Source organism: Camarhynchus parvulus, chromosome 4 (assembly GCF_901933205.1).
Source record: "Camarhynchus parvulus chromosome 4, STF_HiC, whole genome shotgun sequence".
NCBI lineage: Eukaryota > Metazoa > Chordata > Aves > Passeriformes > Thraupidae > Camarhynchus > Camarhynchus parvulus.
In genome coordinates, this window is record NC_044574.1 from 48,480,867 (window position 1) to 48,500,710 (window position 19,844).

The following is a 19,844-nucleotide window of genomic DNA, read 5'->3' on the forward strand; positions in this document are numbered from 1 at the left end:
GTCTTGGGCTCCTAAATCACGTTCAGAAGTGGGAATGCAAGCTGCTCTTGAATTCAGTCAGAGCACAGTTAGTCCTTGCAGTTGCAATTTTGTGTGAGAAGTTGTGTTACCTGTCCATGTAGGTTAGGTAGCACATTTATTTGTGGCTTGGATGAGGCAGGATGGGATGACCACTACTTGTGCGTGCTGTTCATGCACGAGGATGGAAGTTGTTTTATATTTTCTTGTACAAAAGCTGCATGTAGGGAAAGGACTGTCACTTTGTGTTGTGCCTTTATAGCATCTGACCTACAGGATCCTGGCCCCTGACCAAAGCCTGTAGGCACCAAACTAATAATATGTAATGACAACATATGGCACTGGCATAAGCTAAACATAATTAATGGAGACCCAAGCTTAGTGGCTAGATTTCCAACATTAGAGGCAAATAAGCCTGGGGGGGTTCAGTTTGAGTTAGACACAGCACCCTACTCTCCCTCCATACTAGGAATGAGCTCTTAGGGACAAAAACACTTAAAAATCACAACTTTTGTGGAGACTTCATTCATTCCACAAAGAAATCCAGAGTGTACTTGATAAAAGTACTCACTTCAGTCTCATAGATTTATCAAGAGAATTGCTGAAAAGGGTCTTCCAGCTTCTTTCCCTTCTACAGTGAAAGAATTCACTTTCCAAAAGTCATTAGCATCCAGCATCTACTAGAAATTTGACTGAGAGCTACTGAATGTTATCAGTTTTGAAAATCCAGTTACTCCATATCCAAAATGTGAATGCTGAAACAATAAGCTTGGTCTTTTAAAAATTATAGCCAAAGAATGTGTGTGTGTGTGTGTGTGTGTGTGTGTGTGTGTGTGTGTGTGTGTGTCTATATATAAATACATCTTTTTTAATGCATTTTGAGTTACCCAGAGCTAAACAGAATCAAAAATTGCTGATACATAAATATCACTGTAATGTAAATATATTCACCATTTAATCCTGATAAATACTGGATTATAGACTTCTGAACAGAGACTGACAATTATTGGAAACCTTGTGGTCATCTCAAGTATACAGTGCCTCAATTAAAATAAAACCCCAAAATCTTTTTCCTTTTTTAAAAGTACCCTGTAGCATATAATTTATTTGGTTGGACTCTACAAATATAACATTATATCACGCCAGAAGAACTTGAGAACCACTTTTTTCTTGTTCCCAGGGTCTCTTGACTGTTGGTAAGACGTTACAGTCATAATGATAGAATCGGTTTACAGTTGCATATTCTGCCAAATAGCTCACAAATTATATTTGGCAAACAACACTGCCTCTGTTTCACAAAGATAATGATCTGATATTTTGTTTATGTGGAAAGGAAAATATTATTTTAGAGATTGTGACAGAATTTCAAAAACTTTGTGCGGTATTCTCAACATGTGATACATTTAAAAGTTACCACTCTATTAAATACAGAGTAACACAGATTTTCAACGGATCCTTCAAAAAGAAAAAAAAATCAAAGAAATGTTCAATTAAATACATTGTGTCCATTTTACTTCCTCCCTATTTACCCAGACCTACACAACAGCTGGTGCAGATATTCATGAGCTACTTTTTACGTCTGATGGTGTCAAACATAGAAACGAGTTGCCATGTAGGCTGCTCATCCCTGGAGGATTTAATGTTACAGGAGTGCTTTCAGGATGAATTCTGAAATCCATAGTACAAAATGGGAAATGCTCCATCAGACTTGACCCCCCAGAAGCGTGCAGCCAGCAGGCAATCTGGAAAGGAAATCAGCATAACCTTGACAGTGCTATTCTTTGGATGGCTCTGAGGAGAAAATTAAAGGAGCAGTGGGTTTGAACTGAATCTGGGACTCTGCTCTGAGACAGAGACCTCTGAGGTGGTTTCCATTCTATAACCTGCAGTACAAACCTGCCTGGTAAAAGCTAAACTTTAGTAGGAAATCCACTGGGAATTTGTTTTGGCAACAGCATTGGGCCAAGGATAGAGTGCACCACAGCAGTAGTGGGCCCTAACTCAGCTGCCACCCACAGCCAGACTGTCAGCAGGCTCAGCTAGCATGGCCTCAGAGTCCTGCTCTCCTCCATTGCTAGCACAGCAGTGTCCCAGCAGAGCTCAGTCTGGGAACCAGAGGCTATTTCTTGAGTCTGGGAGAGGGCTTCTGCTCTGATTCTTTGTCTAGCAGCTGGGTGGGTGAAATACACTGTGGGACTGCTGCAGGGATGGCAGAAGAGGCATTGCCCAAAAGAGAAGGGTAAGGGTGGTTACACTAACCTCAGCAAAAGGGTTGCCCCGACCCTTGGAAAGGGGCCAGACCCAGGGACTTCATCTTGATAATGACAGCAAACAAAAGCCCTGGAATGACTGGGATCATATCTGCCTCGGTACTGACTACCTAAGGTGGCCTGGGGAACCTCCTCTGAAGTTTTCTGAAGGAGATAAGCATCATTCACTGTCCTTCTTGTGTGACCTGCATCATTGTGCAGTTTCTTTGACTGGCTTTTTGGGATGGAAGAGTAATAGAATAAGAAACATGAAAATGACCATTGCCAGAGAAGCATCTTTTGTGGGAAAAGACAGGGAATGTGGGACACTTGATCAGAGCTTGAGATGAGAACCAGCAGCTGTTGTTGAGGTTAGGCAGAACTGTGGCAGTGGTCTTAGCAGGGGAGGTCATGGCCACTGGTCTAGAGCTGGCTGGGGACTTGCAGGCTCCCAGCTGTGAACAGGCCTCTTCCTGCCCTTCATCTTCTGATGCTTTCCACTGGACAGACAAGAACTGCTTGTACTGAGGCAACAAAGTCCCTGAATGTTTATCAAAGGCTGTGACTGGTGGTAAAGACTGAAATGCCCAGAAAAGAGAACTGGAAAGAGGGGAGACTACTGCATGTAGGGCTGTCCTGCCTCTTTTTCCCCTCTCTGTCATGCCTTGCCTTTTCCCTTTAAGGGAAAAGAAGCTGGAAATGTGGGAAGGATTGGATGGATTCATGCAATCTTGAGATTGCAGAAGGATCTAGCAGGGAAGAATAGAAAGATGCATAGGGTACAAACATCTGGAAGGAGGTGACATGCAAACTTGGTTTTGGTCTCACCAGGGAGAGATAGAAACAGACAGTAAAGCACACAAAGACCACCAGCAAGTTAAAGGGGAAGTAGCATGTGTGGTCAATAGGTCAGTCCCTATATCTATCTGTCTTGTTCCTTCAAACTCACTAAAGCAAACACAATGAGATCTTTAAGGAGTTTATCCTTAAGGGAAGTTTGCTAGGAAAATACTGGCTGCAAGGCCAGATTCTGCCTATGTCTGGGCTTCAGAGGCAGCTGCTAATAACTGACTCTAAACTGACCTTCATGCTGCCATCTAGTGTTTCCTCACAGACAGAAACAACATCCCAAAAAAGAAAGTGCAGCTCCATAATGTTGTATCCAGAACAAATCTGATTTATTCCTGCTGAAATACAATGCCGGACAACACACAAGCTGAAGGAGAGGGAATGGGAAAAAGACATGGAGAAGCCACTGCTCAAGGTGAATGTTTAGGCAGACAACTCTTTTTTAAAAAATTTGTAACTATTTCATCCAGGAACAGGGAATCATCTCCATGGCAAGATAATTATTCCGAACCAGAAATTTTCCACATTTTTTTCACTTGGTGAAATTAATATGGCTGTTTGCAAGGTACAACAGTACACAACAGGGCAAGAATCCCAGCAGAAGCTTGTCTTAACCAAGAGAGACTAGCACAAGATGTTTGTCAGGTTCTTGTCTGTCCTTGCTACACTCTTAAAAACCCTTCATGGAGTGGTTATTTACAGCCATCAGATGATGATTTCCCTTTCAAGTGTACATGATGGCTAACAAAAGGTAACAAATTATTGTGGGGAAAACATGCAGAAGATGTGACTCTTGACCCCTTAAAGCCTTATCCCTGGCTTCAAGGTGCTGTAACAGGAGACTTTTCAACTGCTGCACATCCTGTATTCATACTGGAACTGTAGAACTCTAACCCTAATAATAACAAGTCAAGAGTTCATGGGCTGGGTGATGCATTTTCAACAGAGCATTTCTTTTCCCCATGCTTCTTTTAGGCGTTTTGAGTCAAAGTCCAAAACAAACCCAAAGCATCCACAATCACTGCTCTCTTTTGGAGAAGTTGATTACTAAGCTTTGTCTCCTGACAACCTCAGTAGGAAAGCTGCAAGGAAGGAATGAATAAATGGAAAATGGCAAAAGTCTAATTTAGAAAACACACTGCCCAGAGGGAAAGGAAAGGCATAATCAGCAGATTGTATTGTATGATATCAGGAATTAATTTCCGTATTTGCAGGAAATTTTTCCCCTTTATAAAATTCTGATACCAAGATTTGAACATTACACATTATGAAATGACTGCATGATCTCAGTGCAGTCAGAACATGGCTTGTTTATGTGCAGAGGAATAGCAGCACAGACAAGAACAAACCAAACTCTTCAAAAAGGAGCAAAAAGGACAGTGTACTTCTCTGCTTACAAATCACCTCTCAGGTCACAATATGGAAGTTGTCTCTTAGGCCTTTCAAAGATTTAGTCCACAGCACAGAAAGTCCTCGGGTGGACAATGGTGGAGTCTGTGTTTCTCATTCATATTATTCCTGTTTTTTCACCAAGGGGACTACATCCTGGATCCCAGTCCCACCAAACACAGCCTATTGCTGGATTAAGGCATCACTGCTCTTCCTCTCTAGCTGTTGGTACCAGGCTGTTACATCCATGTAGGTTACCTCAAGCTTTTTCCTAACACACCAAAAAGGTTACTTTTTAGCAGCCTTCCTCTATCCTTAGTGGACTTTGAATAGAGTTGTATGCTCTGAATACAGGAATTTTCCAAAGCTCGTGTTTAATGCTCATTGCTGTGGAAGTCACATTCTCTTTCAGTTCCTTGTTATTCTCCTCTCCATCAAATCATGATGACACTAAGCCAGGATAGATAGGTGAATGAAAAAAGAGACACAACACTTCAGCTCTTTTCCAAAGTGTTCAGCATTTCTGTGGATTACAGAGGAGCGAGAGACTTGCATTTGACAGCTTCATCTCTAAAGGGCCCATCTGGGAATACCACAGGACAAAGGCTTGAAAACCAAGAACCTGTGTCTGTAAGCAGACTCTTCAGAATCTGCATCATCTTCTTGCTTCCAAAAGTGGCCACACACTTGCTGTTGTGGGATACAGGAGTAACAGCCATACAGCTCCAAAAACAACCAATGCCCCAGGCAGCAAGGACAGACTGCCACTGCAGCTCTGGCACTGGGGCTCACCAAAACCTGAAGTGAAACAGGGCACTCCTTTCTGAGTGACCACTGCTTTTACTGTGTGGGAAAGTAGATGAGGGCTCTGTGGATACAGCATAGGCCCAAGCCACAGTAATCAGCACAAAGCTTGTGGGGGGCATGCCATGGATCTCTGCTCTCTAGTCTTCACCAACAAGTTAACTAGACCAATATTTTTTTAGCCGTTTTTCTCTATTTTTTAAGATATTTTTTGTGTAAATGTTGCAAAAGAAAATTTATCATTTCTTAAGGAACAAATTTCCCCTGCACCCACACAACTTCCTTTCTCTCCCTTCTCCTCTTCCAATGGTAGATTGAACATGCCAATGGAAAGCTTGCACAGCTCTTGGATTGGGGGGATTTTTTTTTCTTTTAATCAAGAAGTACTAGTTCAGCTGTTCTTTTCTTCTCAGTTTTGGGGACAGAGATTTTGCCCATCAGGCAAGCTACATAAATAGGAAGGACATTAACTTAAAACACCAGTATGTTGTTTGCCTCATGATTCACTATAACATTTCTCTAGTACTAGGCATGGCTGCCTCCCGAATAAGCAGAGTTAAAACTTTCCTGTAGGTGTCTAAGACTTCTTGGGCAGAGGGCCGTTCTGCCGGGTCCTTCTTCTTACACGCTGCATGGATGTCAAACAGATGCAGTCGTACAATATCACTTCCTTCAACATGGCCCAAGAAAAAATTGGAGACATCTGGGATTTTCCAGATGTCTGTTTTCTCATCATAGGGAGGCATGAGGTCATCTTCAAACGGCACATCTTCTCCATAGGGCCAACGCTGCTCAGGGGCTACAAACTCACCCCGGAGCTCCCTGTGACCACACTTCACCAGCTTGCCAGCACTCCTGTTCACAAGAGGCAGAGCGTCCAAATCATTCACCAGAACGTGGAAGTCACTTGTCAGGAGATACTGGGAGAGAACCTTGTCCAGGTCATTTGAGTCACACATCACTAAGGTGCCCAGGGGGCTGCTGTGCAGGTACCGAATGACACTCACGTAGTCTATAGCAAGCATCAGCCTGCGATGCCAGGTGTTCATGCCCTTGTATTTGGGAATGTGGAGAGTTTCATTCAGGCCTCTCAGTGAACCAAAAGGATGGTACTCGGTGAGGATTGTGAACTGCCGCTCACAGTAGCCAAGCAGCCGGACAACATGCTTGCTCTGAAGGGCTTTCAGCATCTTCAGTCCATGGAGAAAGTCCTCCTTCAGCTCTGAGTTGGTGAGCTGTGAAAGGACCACTTTCTTTTCCTTCCACTCAGAAAGGAAGACCTGAGAACACACAAGAAATACATAAGACACGTGGAGAGCCTTCTTCGATGAACGCCTACCAGCTGCTGCTGACCTCTTCCTGTGACTGGTTAGTCACAACTGCAAATTACAGTCACCAGGCACAGTCAGCTTTAGGTAGAGCCATGTACCTGTCACAGCAAGCCCCTTCCGATGCCACAGTTATATCACAATTTCCTACGTTTTCTTTGGAATGGACAATGCATATGAATTAAGTTATTTTATATCGCCCAAATAGCCAGTCTCACTCTGCCAGGATTGTACCAATCTGTGATTTTGCTTGTGTAGCTGGATGTCGTTTGGTGTCAGAGAGGTGGCCCAGGTTATGCTGTTGTACCTGTTGTGTTTGCTTTATCAGTAGCCATATGGTCCCGGATGCCTACAGTAATTAGCCGCTGAGAGGATAATCATAACAGCAGTGCTGGCGTTAATTAGCCAGCAAAATGTGAAAGCTCTTTATCCAGAGAAGAGAAGAAAGAAATTCCAAACTCACCTTTTTCACAGCACCTTCACCAACACACTTGAGTTTCCTGACTTCCCTATTTATGGCCTCACAAGAAAGCCATGGGGAACAATTCTTCACCGCTCCGAATTTGAAATACCCGAAAGGGCAGAGGCCAGAGTCCGTTTCGACACGTCCCAGAGAGCTGGAAAACTTGTTGAGGTACAGGTAGAGAAGGGCATTAAGGAGCAGGACGGCCGCAAGCAGTAACGCCAGCGAGATGGATGGCACCTCTCTGGGAAGAAGCTCCCTCCTAACGAAATGCGGTTTCTTTTCCATGGCCGTGCCTTCCGCATCCTCCGTGAAAGACGGAGGCTAAGCAGAACCCTCTTCCCGGCCCGGGGATGAACGCCTGTACGGCTTTTTCAGAGCCGGCTGCCCAGCCGTCCCGCAGGCAGCGCGCTCCGGCGCCTGCAGCCTACGATGAGAGGCCACGCGTGGCAGCGAGACGTGTTAAAGGCGGCCGCAAGCTCGACGCTCGCCGCGCTGCGCATCCTCCCGTGTCTCCGCGCAGGCGGGCCCGAGCTGCGGGCGGGCGGGCAGGGACGCCTGACCCCGGAAAACACCGGGAAGCGCGGCCCGCGGGGCGGTGGTGGCGGCGGCCCCGCCCCGGGGAGGAGCGCGGAGCGCGGCGCGATGGCGGCGGCGGCGGGACTGGTGGCCGCGGTGGCGGCGGCGCTGGGCGCGCTGCTGATGGCGCCCGGCCTCTCGCAGCCCGACGGGCAGGGCGCGCCCGGGCCCCGCGGCGGGGCGGCGGCGGCGGCGGCGGCGGCGGAGCGGCGGCGGTCAGGGCGGATGGACCAGGCGCTGCTGCTCGTCCGCAACGAGCTGCCCGCCCCGGGCCTGAACCTCGCCGCCCGCTCCGGCTCCTGCCACCAGGTGAGGGGCTGTGCCGGGCGGGGGTCACCCCCGGCCTCCGCTTCTGACAGCCCGGCCAGCGGAGGGGCTGCTCGCCTTCTTCGGCGTCTCCCCGGGGCTTCGTCAGGTCGCTTCGCTTCGGTTTTACCTTCGAGCAGCGCGCAGGGAATTCCCGCAGCAGGAGATCCTGCAGCCCCGTGGCATCTTTCCTTGTCTTTGCCACCATGCAAGGCAGAACTCCCTTTCACTCTCCTTTGGCACTAATGAGTTCCCTTCACCTTCTTCTTCCACAGTGCTTGTATCAGTTCCTGGCGTTTGTCCCACCAAGCAACGAGAGCCTGAGAAAACCAGGCACGGCGTCGGTAATGGTTGATACGCAGCATCCACTCACCCTGCTGCTCAATAGCTCTGTGGGTGACAGAGATCTCTGCAAGTAGGTGGCCCAGCCCCAGGGAGTACATGGATAGTGCTATCCTCTATTTGTGTTGGTTTGGTTTGTTGTTGGTTTTTGGTTTTGTTGTTTTTTTTTTTTTTTTTCCCTTGGAGCCATGTGCCTCTTCACTGCCTGCTCATCTCCTCCTTCTTCCCAACTGTTTAGACCTAGAGCTCAGTCTTCACCCCACTGCTGTAACAGTGGTGCACTTTGGAATTGTGCTGAAAGGATCTAGGTGCAAGCAGGAGCGATGTTCATTGAGGCAGCATGTGCAAGCACCTGGTTTCTCTTGCAGGGAAGTCTCTAGTTCAAGAAGACAAATGATGGCAGTGCATGTGTGGTAAAGAATTGGTGCTGGGCTAGGGGAGGGTAATGCTTGGAAAAGGCAAGTTCCATGTTCGATCACAGTGTTGGTCCAAGTTTTTGGCTTGCCTTTCCTCAGGCTGACAGCCCCCCTGAGTGCTGCAGTGGTACCTGCATGTACTGGGGGTGGCTCACCAAGTTTTGTTACCTTTATCATTTGCAGGATTCAGTATCATTTTGGAGAGTTTGGCAATTATTCCCTTGTGGTAAAGACCCTAAGTACAAGCAACCAAACTGTTTCTTGTGACCTAATCATCAATGAAGGCCCTATCAACAGCTACCTCCGTATGTAGCGCTCTCTTTTTCCCTTTCATTCTACAACCCACATGTGCAGCCACTCATGTTGTGCTGGAGAGTTGTCATGGGATTGCTCCTCTTCTTTCCTGACATCCTTGCCTCCTTTTATACATCCATCTTGAGGCCCTGACCAGGATCAGGCCTCTTCACATGATATCCTGTCTGCCCACAACATTTTTGCAGCAGGCATTAGTACAGAAAAATCTGTGGGTATGTGTCTGGACGGAGCTATTACTTCCTGTTTCCCTGCATGTTTTTGTATATATGCAGAATCCTCCCTCTTCTTCCCTCTATCTTCTCTCACAAAATGGGAAACAATTCACACAGTGTTTGTTTGGATTTTTGTTTGTTGTTGCACTTTTAATTTAGATCCTGACCCTCTTCTTTTTTGTTCATCTCTTATCCAGGACTGTTTCAAACTTTTGTCTATGTCTGTTGTTTTCCATTACATTATTCTTCAGTTCTTCCAGTTTCCTAACTGTAAAGAAAAATTCTCCATGGTTGCTAACTAGATGTATTGCTCTTTCCCCTATCTTCTTCACATTGAGGCTGTTTTTAAATCTCTACTTCCTTCTTCAGAACATATCACAGCACATCAGCTCTTCTCTCACTAGTGTCTTGTGATGCAATGCAGTTTTATTTTGCTCTTTTTATGCCGAGATGTGGAGTCACTAAGCTGCACTTTGAAACTAACCTGCTTTTCTGTTGGGTAGTTTCGGGGTTTTGCTGTTGTTTTTTTTTTTTTCCTCTGGGATGTTTATTGCATGGAGAAGGGGGGATAATAATCAGGGAGTTGGGCTTTGTGTCATGTTTGTGTCTCACGTGGCCAAGCCCAGGTTGCTGGATGGTTTTGTTAGAACATTTATAGGGTTATGTTCTTCCCTTTTCATGTAGCCATTCTCTTTGCTTTCCTGGTTTACATGGGGATCCTTGCTCTCCTGATTGCTGGGCGCTTTCTAATGAAGTAAGTGAACTTCTCCTTGCACGTGCCAGTTTAAGACCACACATCTCAGTGTGGCAATACTTTGGAGTCCCACTTGTGGCCCTGCTTGCAGATCAGATCCTGTTATCAGGTTCCATGTGCACGTTGTGGCACATGTGGCAAGAAATGCAGAGTAATGCAATTTCACTTGAGGGATATTTTGCAGCCCTGGTAGTTCGTGTGCAGAGTAGCTGATGTTCACTGTAACCTCACAAATGCCCTGCTGCACCCTGATGTCCCTTGTTCCTTGTCTAGCTCTGGATCAGTAATCCAAGGCAGTGGGACCAAAGTGCATGTAACAAATGCAACCTTCTACCCTTTACTGAAAGGTGTAAATCATCTTTGCCTGTAAGCAACCCGAGAATAAAATCCCCAAACATGAGCTTGTGTCAGTGTATTTCCACAGCTGGATTTACCTGAGATCCTAGGTGCTGGCTGAATCTCAGTATTACTTATGTGAGCTGTAAAAACAGAAATAGGAACTGTCAAAACTTCTGTTTTATTCTGCTAAATAGCTTCTATTAAGGTGAAATTAACTATAAAGTACTTTTGGCTTTGTTTTGTGTTTTAAACTGTTACTCATTTTCAGAATTGATCCAGTCAGAAACTGGGTTTACAAGAAACTGAATCCCAGAGCAACTGATCGTATGATTAACTCTGTGAGTGACCACAGTATCTTTAGTTTGCATTCTGTAGTGTTTGCATCTCTGAGAAACACAGACTATCTGGACATCTGGGGACTTGTTTATTACTAATCATCTTCCCCTTGTGTGTGTTCCCCTTAGCAAATCTTGTATTGATGTCAGATAGGCAATTTTATGTCAATGGAGAGTGCTATTCGGGGTTTCCATGCAAGTGTAGTGGATTCCCTGTAAAGCTCTTGCAAGTTTTGTACATACAGCTTTGTGCCCTCTTTAATTCCTTTGAAACAAACGTGTTGGTGAAAATACTGTTCCCTTCTAACACAGTCAGTGTAAGGGAAATCACAGTCTTCATTGCTGCTTCCAGCACAGCAGGAATTTAGTAAAAAAATGAAGTCAGAATTTCTCTGGCACCCTAGAACCGGCATTTCTGTGGGATCCTCATTTTGTAGTAGAATGTATATAGTTCATCAGAGTCTGGGCTTCATATATAAGAGGTCCAAACCTGTCTAGAATCAGAAGACTTGGAAGCAGAGCTCTACAGCAATCTCAAAACAGTCTCTCTGTGGTGTCAGACAAGTGCTGATGGGTTGGGGAGTCCTGTTTGAGAGTTAGCAGCTGGATCTGCTCAGTTCTGCTGTAAAGCAGTACTCAGAGTGTTGGCAAGCCTCTGGTTGATTTGGAGGGGACCCAACTCTGATGAGTCTCAAGCACAGGCTCATTTCACTGCATTCTTGTTTTGCCTGGTCAAAGGTAGAGTCTGGAGCATCTGCAAGCATTTTGCAATGTGGTGAAGCCAGGAAGAGGTTAGAAGTAGACAAAAGAAAGACAGGGACAATAAAGACAGTGTGTGTGAAAGTTTGCAGTTTACTATCCTTTGTTCCCTAGTCAGCTGGTGCATCTGCTGACGCCCTCTTCATGTGTCTGGTTTGTTCCCAAAGGAGCTTGGATCACCGAACACAACAGATTCCATTAACTGTGATCCTGCCCTGCAGTCGTGGAGCTCGGGCTCGCGGCAGCGTCTGCGGTCCCTGGACACCTTCCGAGGGTGAGCCTAAGAGCTTGCTCGAAAGCAGCTCTTCCAAGGGGAATGACACTTTTCCAGTGGTTTGACAGTGCATGGCAATATATAGCAGATGGACAGTTCAAGGTGGTCTGTTTTGCTTGGAAGTTAATCAAGATTTTAATTCTTGGATATTCCAAAATACTTTGTAATTGATTTAATTTGAGGAGACGTCAAAGTTGTGGCAGAGGGTGCAAAAGAACAATGTGTTCAATGTGGAAATGCTACAAGGAACTTGCTTTGGTTCACCACCACCCATGATTTTTGAAACATAGCTTACTGGTTGGTAAAGCTGGAAACCTAGGAAATCTTGCTTTAAAAATAAAATAAATCAAATCTCAGAGTTTAGAAATGCATTAGTGGCAGTAGTAATCATTAACATTGTGTTCATAAATATGCATTTCATCGACACATGATACCTCGTGGTTTTGTTGTCTTTTTAGGCTCTCTCTTGTAATTATGGTGTTTGTTAACTATGGAGGAGGAAAATACTGGTTCTTCAAACACGAGAGCTGGAATGGTAAAGTACAATTGAGACAGTTGCTCTGGGTTTTAACTGCAGCAGTATCTAGAAATGGTTGGTGTTGCAGCTGCTGCAGCGAGCTGTTGCTCAGCCAAAGGCTGGGATGCTGTCCTGGTTTGCCTCAGCAGGGAATCTGCATGTTGGTTAAATGGGCAAAGCAGAGTATGGTCCTCCTTGTGACAGCATGGTTTCACATCACAGTCTGTGTGTAACCTTTTATTTTGTGATACAGGGTCATATCTTTAACTTTCCTGGGTTGCTAAATGACCCTAGTCAAGCTGATGTTGCTTAGTGCTGTAAAAACATAATGCCTTGATTGGTAAGCTGACGGGGATGAAGTCAAGCATTGTAATGCCCTAGTGGAAAACAGCAAGGATCCCATCCCTGAAATCCTTCCCAAGGCACAGCAATCAGTTTTGACCCTATTCTTGAATAGTGGTAAATGAAGTGAAGCAATACCATTAGCTCTTCATAGGTTTTGTTTATAACATGTTTTAGGTTTTGAAACATGAATAATTGCTAGCAGCCTGCAATTCCTCTAGAAAATCAGCAGTAATATTGTTAAATGTAAGGAGGGTTCAAGGTAAATAACACGCTCCTTTGTATTTCTCTGTAGGATTAACAGTGGCAGATCTGGTGTTTCCATGGTAAGTTTTCCTGAAGAATAGTTTTTGTATCAAGTGATTCTTTATATTAAACATTGCAAGTAGAACTTTGTGTGCACCTTGCCTCCATGTGGTAATGTATTTGGAAGGATGAATTTGTGTTAATCAGTCAACAGGAGTCTGCCCCTACAAATAACAACATAACCCTTATGAACCAGTAGAAGAGCTAAGTGGTTTTGGTGCCCCACATCCTCCTTCTTCCCACACACAAGGCCCAGGGTTACCCTGCCAGTGGAAGTGCAGTATCCCTGAGAAGCTCAATGCCATGCCACTGTGTTAAAAGCTGCCAGTCTGGCAAGATTCAAAGCTGGACTGGTGTGTATCCATAGATAAAGGAGCCAAATAAATTTTGGACTAAGCTGATATTTCTATAACCGAAGAATGGCCTTATGGGGAAGCAATTATCCCATCTGCCCCCAACATGCTTCTCTACACCAGCTCTGGCTTCTGTTGGAGTAGGGAGCTGAACTTGGACTGTGAACCTAAGCTAGAGGAGAGGAGTGGGTCAGTTCTGAATTTGAATCATAGATTTGAGGCTGGTGTTTGACTGTTCTGAAGATGCTAATTTTGGGTAATGGAGTTTTTTGGTATCATGTGAATTGCTGGAAAAAGAGCAGACTGCAATTACAACCCTACCTCAACTGACCACTGAAAAAGGTAGAAGTGTCCCATAGTGCAAGCTCAGTAGCCTGGAAATTCCTAGCAATCAGAGGAAATAAAATCATCCAGTTTCACTCAGTGCATGCATCTCTGTTGGACCAATTCAGGTCACTCTGCCAGCTTTAGTGTTTGCTGTTACTCATACATGTTATGAGACATCTGTCAGCTCCATTTCCCACCTGCTCTGTTCTCCAGGTTTGTGTTCATCATGGGGACGTCAATAGCATTGGCACTGGGCTCCATGCTGAGGTGGGGAAGTTCCAAGTGGAAGGTGCTTAGAAAAATCATCTGGAGGAGTTTTGTGCTAATCCTGCTGGGAATCGTAGTTGTGAATCCCAACTACTGCCTTGGACCTTGTGAGTGGAACTTGTCTTCCTTGCATTTCTGTAACTTGTTCCTGCCTCCTTGGCTGGGCTGTTGCAAAAACTTTGTCAACAGCTGGATGGTATCTTGTGGAGTGCTGTTCAGTTCTGCACTGATGCAATTCTCTCTGTTAGATTCTTGTGCCAACCACTGTTGATTGTCTTAGTGACTCTCCCAGGACTTTGATGTACAGAAAATTGGGATGGCAGAGTGGAGGTGTCCCTTGTACCTGCAGGTGCAGTGGATCTCAGCTCTCCCTGAAGAAGGATCACTTTTGTATTTACAACAGAGCCTGCTGTTGTGTCTGCTCCTCTTCCACATTGCTTGCATGTCTTCCAGTGTCCTGGGATAATCTGCGTATTCCAGGCGTGCTCCAGAGGCTGGGATTCACATATCTGGTGGTTGCTGCTCTTGAACTCCTGTTTACAAGAGCTGATAGTGGGACCTGGGTGAGTTATGTGGGGAGATGACAACTGAACTGATACTGGAGCAGGGTTTGGGAGCCTTTGCTCTTGTTTGGGCAAAAAGAACACATGAGAAACAACAAGAAAAACAAGATGTAACATCTTACTTGATGTGTGGTGCAGTGTGACCTGGCAGGGGTCAATGTTGGGTATGTGCACCCTTCAGTGTCGCAGTCTGCATTTTGTCATATCTAGCTTTACTATATTTGAGGATTTCAACAATCCATTGAGATAGTGCTTAAAAATAGGCATTTCAAGACACTTTTGGTGACTTTTTCACTGCCAAGGAAGCCCAGGGACAGGCATCTCTATGCTGAATCCTGTAGTCTGCGTTTTGTCCAGATAATTTTGGCAAGGATTTTTCACAGCAGGGGAAAGTAATGCTGGGTTTTGGCCTTTCTAGAGTCTGTTTTCCCAAAAGGCTTTTGTTCTATGCATGAATCAAAATTCCTTTTGACATTTTCCAAGTTAAAAAACATTAAGCGCTTTTGTTTTGGTTTGTTTCTCCCCCCTGCCCCAAGTAACTAAGTGTCTGGAAATTGCTTGTGAAAGTGAAAGGTCTATTGGTAGAACCCAGTTTTGTAATGACATCTCCATCTTGTATCTGGGGTACAAGACTGCCTGCCAGGAAGTACAGGTTGTCCCCAAGGGCATGGTTTTTACTTGCCAGCTAACACCCCTCCCTCCATCTCATGCAGGAAGGACGGTTCCCTGCTCTGCAGGATATTCTCCCCTACTGGCCGCAGTGGATTTTTATTCTGGTGTTAGAAACAATTTGGCTCTGCCTGACCTTCTTGTTACCAGTGCCAGATTGTCCCAGGTAAGACCGTGCACTCAGACAACTTAATGTGGGGTATCAGGTTGGTTCTCTTCTGCTGAGTAGAAGGTACATTTTATTTGCCATGGGGAAAGAATGAAGGGAAGAGCTTTCAGGCCAGCAGGGTTAAAAGAAGCATCCATCATGTGAAAAAACTTTCTTTACTTTGGTACTGAAGTACCAAGCGTTATACTGGTGGTGCCACTCTTCCTTTCTATTTAAAGAAGAGGATTAAAATCTCCCTGAGGTCTGTGTGCAGCAATATATGATCACCGCAATGCCATCAATGTGTGCCTCTAGCCTGGGAAAACATCAAGCGTTTAGTGTGCTGGCTCAGTGGGCCAGTGGCTGTGCAGCTGGACTGTAACAACATTTTGTGCTACAACCTCTCTGCCTCTGTCCTAGGGGCTATCTTGGTCCTGGGGGCATTGGGGACTTCGGAAAGTATCCCAACTGCACTGGAGGAGCAGCTGGTTACATTGACCGTTTGCTTCTTGGAGAAAAGCATATGTATCAGCATCCCTCTTCAGGTGTAAGTAGTTTTTGGTTTGCAGTATGTCAGGAGTGGCTTGGGAATGATACATGCAGGGGGATTTAAAAAAAAGGAGTTTGGTTGCGTGGGTGCTCTGTAACAGCTGTTTTCTCTCTAAGGTGATTTACCAATCAACGATGCCATATGATCCTGAAGGGATCCTGGGGACCATAAATAGCATTGTTATGGCATTTTTGGGACTGCAGGTACCTCATTTTCTTTCTGGCTGCATGCTATAATGGGAAGATTTGAAGGAAACAGACGTGGGGAGGCAACTGGGTTTCTTTACTTAAGGCTGAGACTGGTTCTAACAAAACCTTTTTCAGAACAATGCTTTCGCAATGGCTTAGCCTGAGGTGAGTGCCAGAGAAGTGGAAGCTAACATTGCAGTAGCTTGCATGAGACTTCTTCTCAGTTTTTGTAAGGGATGGACACAAGAAGCTTGCAAAATAGCCACCTGGTGTTTCAAGGTTGGGCTTACGCTGGGAGTAGGCTGGCTCTGCATGTTGGAAAATAAGGCTGACACAACAAACTTCACAGCTTCATTGTAAGGGTTTCAAAAGTTGCGGAGGTACTTGCTTCCCCTTGCTGATTTTCTGCTTGTCATGCAGTGATAACAGTCTTGCACAGGTGCTGTGTGCTCACCTTCCCTGACAAGAGAGATGCAGGGCTTCCTACTGGTGTTACCAACACCAAAAGCTCACAGCTCACAACTGTTTAAAGTACTGCACTTTTTGATGCAGTTTTGATGCACTGCTGGTTTTTCTGATGGTACAGCAGCTGTGAACCAAACTGGAACTCTTGTGCTGGGAAAGAAATGTTACCACATGTAGCACTGGGTAAAAATTGATTTGGAATATCTGTGAGGCAGAGCTTGGAAGAGAAGTGTGACACTGAGGAGTGAATTATCAGGACACATTGCTTAGTGGTGTATGAAAAGAAGCATGTGCTCTGGGTGGGTCAGGGATGCTGTGGAGAAGCTCTTGGGGCTGGTTCTAGTGGTGTTCCTTACCGAGGGAGAGGGAGCTCAACTTATGTTGCGTTGACCTAATAGAGATGCTTGTCCCCTTCCTCAGTTAATAGTAAGAAAGGGAGAAAAGGTGCACCTCTACTGCTGATTGGGTTGCATTTACATACTTTCCCCTTGTGTGTCCATTCTTTACGAAGAGTGCTCATTTTGAGCCTTTCAATCACCTGGCTGATAGAAATCCTATTCGTGGTCTCTATCTTAGCACAGGTATCTGGTGGAAAATATATCTGGCTCTTGAAATGTGGTTACATTAATGGGCATTAATTATTTTTTTGTAATTTTTTAATAAGGCAGGAAAAATTACTTTGTTCTACAAAGACCAGCCCAAACAAATTATGAGTCGGTTCCTCATATGGGGCATAGTAATGGTAAGTCTGATAGTTATGTAGCTCTTTAAAAGACATGTAGTTTAATGCAATGCAAATATTACTGAAACATGCTGCAGTGGTTATATAAACTTTACTTTCTATTTCAGGGAGTTATTTCTGCTATCTTGACAAAATGTTCTAAAGAAGAAGGGTTTATTCCCATAAACAAGAACTTATGGTAAGCAAAGAGATGGAACATTTCATATGATTTTGTTAAAGTACTGTTTTAGCTCAGAGAATGTTTTGTCTTTTGTACACTGAGATCTGTATCACATAGTTCTCTAAATATAACTCTTTCTACTGAAAATGTTTGTAGGTCAATATCATATGTGACAACCATGAGCTGTTTTGCCTTCATCCTATTACTGCTGATATATTACCTTGTGGATGTCAAGAAATGGTGGTCAGGTGCTCCATTTTTATATCCAGGTCAGTAAAACACATCAGGAGACATATTCCTTATGATTCTTTCTGCACTGATACTATCCTTTTATTTTCTTCGCTTCCGTTGTCTGTAAGAAAGTAGGGTTTAGACCGAGGTAACCTGAAGGATTCCAGAATGATTGAGTGGAACCTTTACATAGAACTGGGACACTTGAGACCAGATATTTAGGAGAGAGGGACAATAAATTCTTTAAATGAGGACTAAAAGCTGCTATTGCCTAATGACTGTTCTGAGTTTGGTATCAAGTCAAGGTCTCAGTGAACAGCTGCCTAGTACCAAGGAAAATACCACAGCTGTTCAAAGTTGGTTTTGGAAGGGACTGCTGAGACTTGTGTAACCTAATGGGAAACTCAAAGGCCTGTCAACAGAGTAATACCACTTCTGAAGATGTGGAAGACTAAATCCCTTGGGCAGCTGTGTAGGTTGTGTCTCTGTGATTTTAGATAAGCGTGTTTCCCAAAGTATGCCACTGTGGTTTTAACCACACTGGGCACACAACAAACATGAGTAGAGAATGCAAAGCCACAGCAGAGGGGACTTTTCAGCAACTTTGGTCCCTGTTGTCTGGGTAGGAAAACAGGCAGGGTGACAGCAGGGTATCTTACCTCCTACCAGAAACCCCAGAACTTTGAAGGGCAGTCAGCATTTGTTTGTAAAGGCAGCAGATCTGACCAGATTGGTTGGCCACTCTTCCACTCTGAAAACAGTAACTGTTATTATTCTCCTTATTAATATAATTGCAGCATACTGATTTGGTTGTATTTTCAATTTAGCACAGAGATTATTTGTATTTCTTTTAATAAATGTTTTGGGGGAGAGAACCCCTCAGACTGTATTTGAAAACAGTGTGTAGCATCTTTGGGGCAAATGACATTAGCTGTTGTTGTCTTGGTGCCACTTTTTTATAAGCCTGGCACACCTCTGCCCGCTTGCTCTGAAGCAAGCCCATACCTGCTCTTTCAGGTGGTATAACCTGTGCTTCCTTTCAGGAATGAACTCAATCCTGGTATACATTGGACACCAAGTGTTTGCAAACTACTTCCCTTTTAAGTGGAAGATGCAAGACAGTCAATCCCACGCAGAGCATCTGACTCAAAACCTCACTGCAACAACTCTTTGGGTCATAATATCATACATACTTTACAGGAAAAGGATATTCTGGAAAATCTGATAGAGGTGGTGAAGGTCTAGCAGGCCTAGATTCTGATAAGGCAAGTGGATTAGCCTGAAATATGATGGATTAGCCTGAAATATTGCCACTCAGGCTATATAACTAAAAAGGGGTACTAGTCAAGTTTACAGTGCCATGGAAGTCATCATCAAGACTTTTATGTGACCTAAGGGACAGTATTTTCCTATTTAACAAAAACTTACTAGTCTATTACAGTTGCTCTCTGTTTTCCATCTTTTGTAAATATTTTACTGATTTCCCTCTTTCATATAGAGAAGCTGAACATACCCTAACTGTTGGGCAGCCTAAGACACCCTGATGGTGTTCATGAAAGGAACTGCAAGGGATGGGGGATGGTGACTGCAAGGGGTTGTCAGAAAGGGCCTGTGGTAACAGTCCCTACATGCGACACAGAACCCTTTAACTCAGGTGGTCTGGGGTTTGTATATATCCTTGGCACCTCTTGCATGCCTGTCCCCTCTGGCTACTGGCACACATTTAACTTGGCCAGTGACCATCTGGGAAAGCTTGGGGGCACCACAGCCTGGTGGTGCTCTCAGCTGATCATGCTTCATTGTATTTTTCCCATTTATTCAACTAAACCCTTAGGTTTAGGATCCTGCTGAAGCCTAAAATCTCTTCTATTGGCTTATTAATCAGCAGGCTGCTCCTACAGGTTTAGCAACCCATCTGTGCATGTTCGGGGCCTTTGTGTAACACACCTCTTGCATGGCCGAGGTCCGAGTTTCATGTGCTACACTCTAGGAGTGCAGAAAGGCCATTTTCTACTGACTTTGTTTTGATTGAAATTTGGTAATAGCCAAGTGATTATGCAATCCTCTTTCTACATGAATTTACTTAAGGACCTGGAACCTGAAAACCAGCAATACAGGTAGAATTCTGCAGACAAGGAAGACCTAACAGATCAATTCAATGTAAGATAACAGTTTTTGGAAATTCAGGAAATTCACTCATGCTGCGATTTCCAAGCTAGTGCTAATAAAAAACCTGAAATACCTTGCTATGTTCTCTGTGTATGTGCAAAGATAAAAAGAACTAT

General features: G+C 44.6%; 2 protein-coding genes across 7 annotated transcripts; one reads left to right on the forward strand and one right to left on the reverse strand.

The window, feature by feature from the left end:
- Positions 1-1,063: 1,063 nt before the first annotated feature.
- On the reverse strand, positions 1,064-7,699 carry POMK (protein O-mannose kinase). The gene is made up of 2 exons (XM_030947090.1): positions 7,101-7,699; positions 1,064-6,589 (listed from the first exon to the last, which is right to left on the reverse strand). Exons 1-2 carry the CDS (start codon positions 7,386-7,388, stop codon positions 5,816-5,818), a joined length of 1,062 nt encoding a protein of 353 aa, XP_030802950.1. The 5' UTR covers positions 7,389-7,699; the 3' UTR covers positions 1,064-5,815.
- A 166-nt stretch (positions 7,700-7,865) lies between these two features.
- Positions 7,866-19,801, forward strand: HGSNAT (heparan-alpha-glucosaminide N-acetyltransferase). Of its 6 annotated transcripts, none has more exons than XM_030947084.1 (16): positions 7,866-7,988; positions 8,261-8,400; positions 8,927-9,048; positions 10,643-10,701; positions 11,625-11,731; positions 12,190-12,266; positions 12,886-12,916; positions 13,790-13,950; positions 14,297-14,406; positions 15,120-15,241; positions 15,644-15,770; positions 15,890-15,976; positions 17,091-17,168; positions 17,276-17,346; positions 17,485-17,597; positions 18,603-19,801. In XM_030947084.1, the coding sequence occupies exons 1-16, from the start codon at positions 7,905-7,907 to the stop codon at positions 18,782-18,784; spliced, it is 1,671 nt and encodes a 556-aa protein (XP_030802944.1). In that variant the 5' UTR covers positions 7,866-7,904; the 3' UTR covers positions 18,785-19,801. The 6 variants fall into 6 exon arrangements, with proteins under 6 accessions (XP_030802944.1, XP_030802945.1, XP_030802947.1 ...); XM_030947083.1 differs by lacking the exon at positions 7,866-7,988 and adding an exon at positions 9,955-10,024 and having other exon boundaries at positions 8,000-8,400; positions 10,632-10,701; XM_030947085.1 differs by lacking the exon at positions 8,927-9,048 and having other exon boundaries at positions 10,632-10,701.
- Positions 19,802-19,844: the final 43 nt, after the last annotated feature.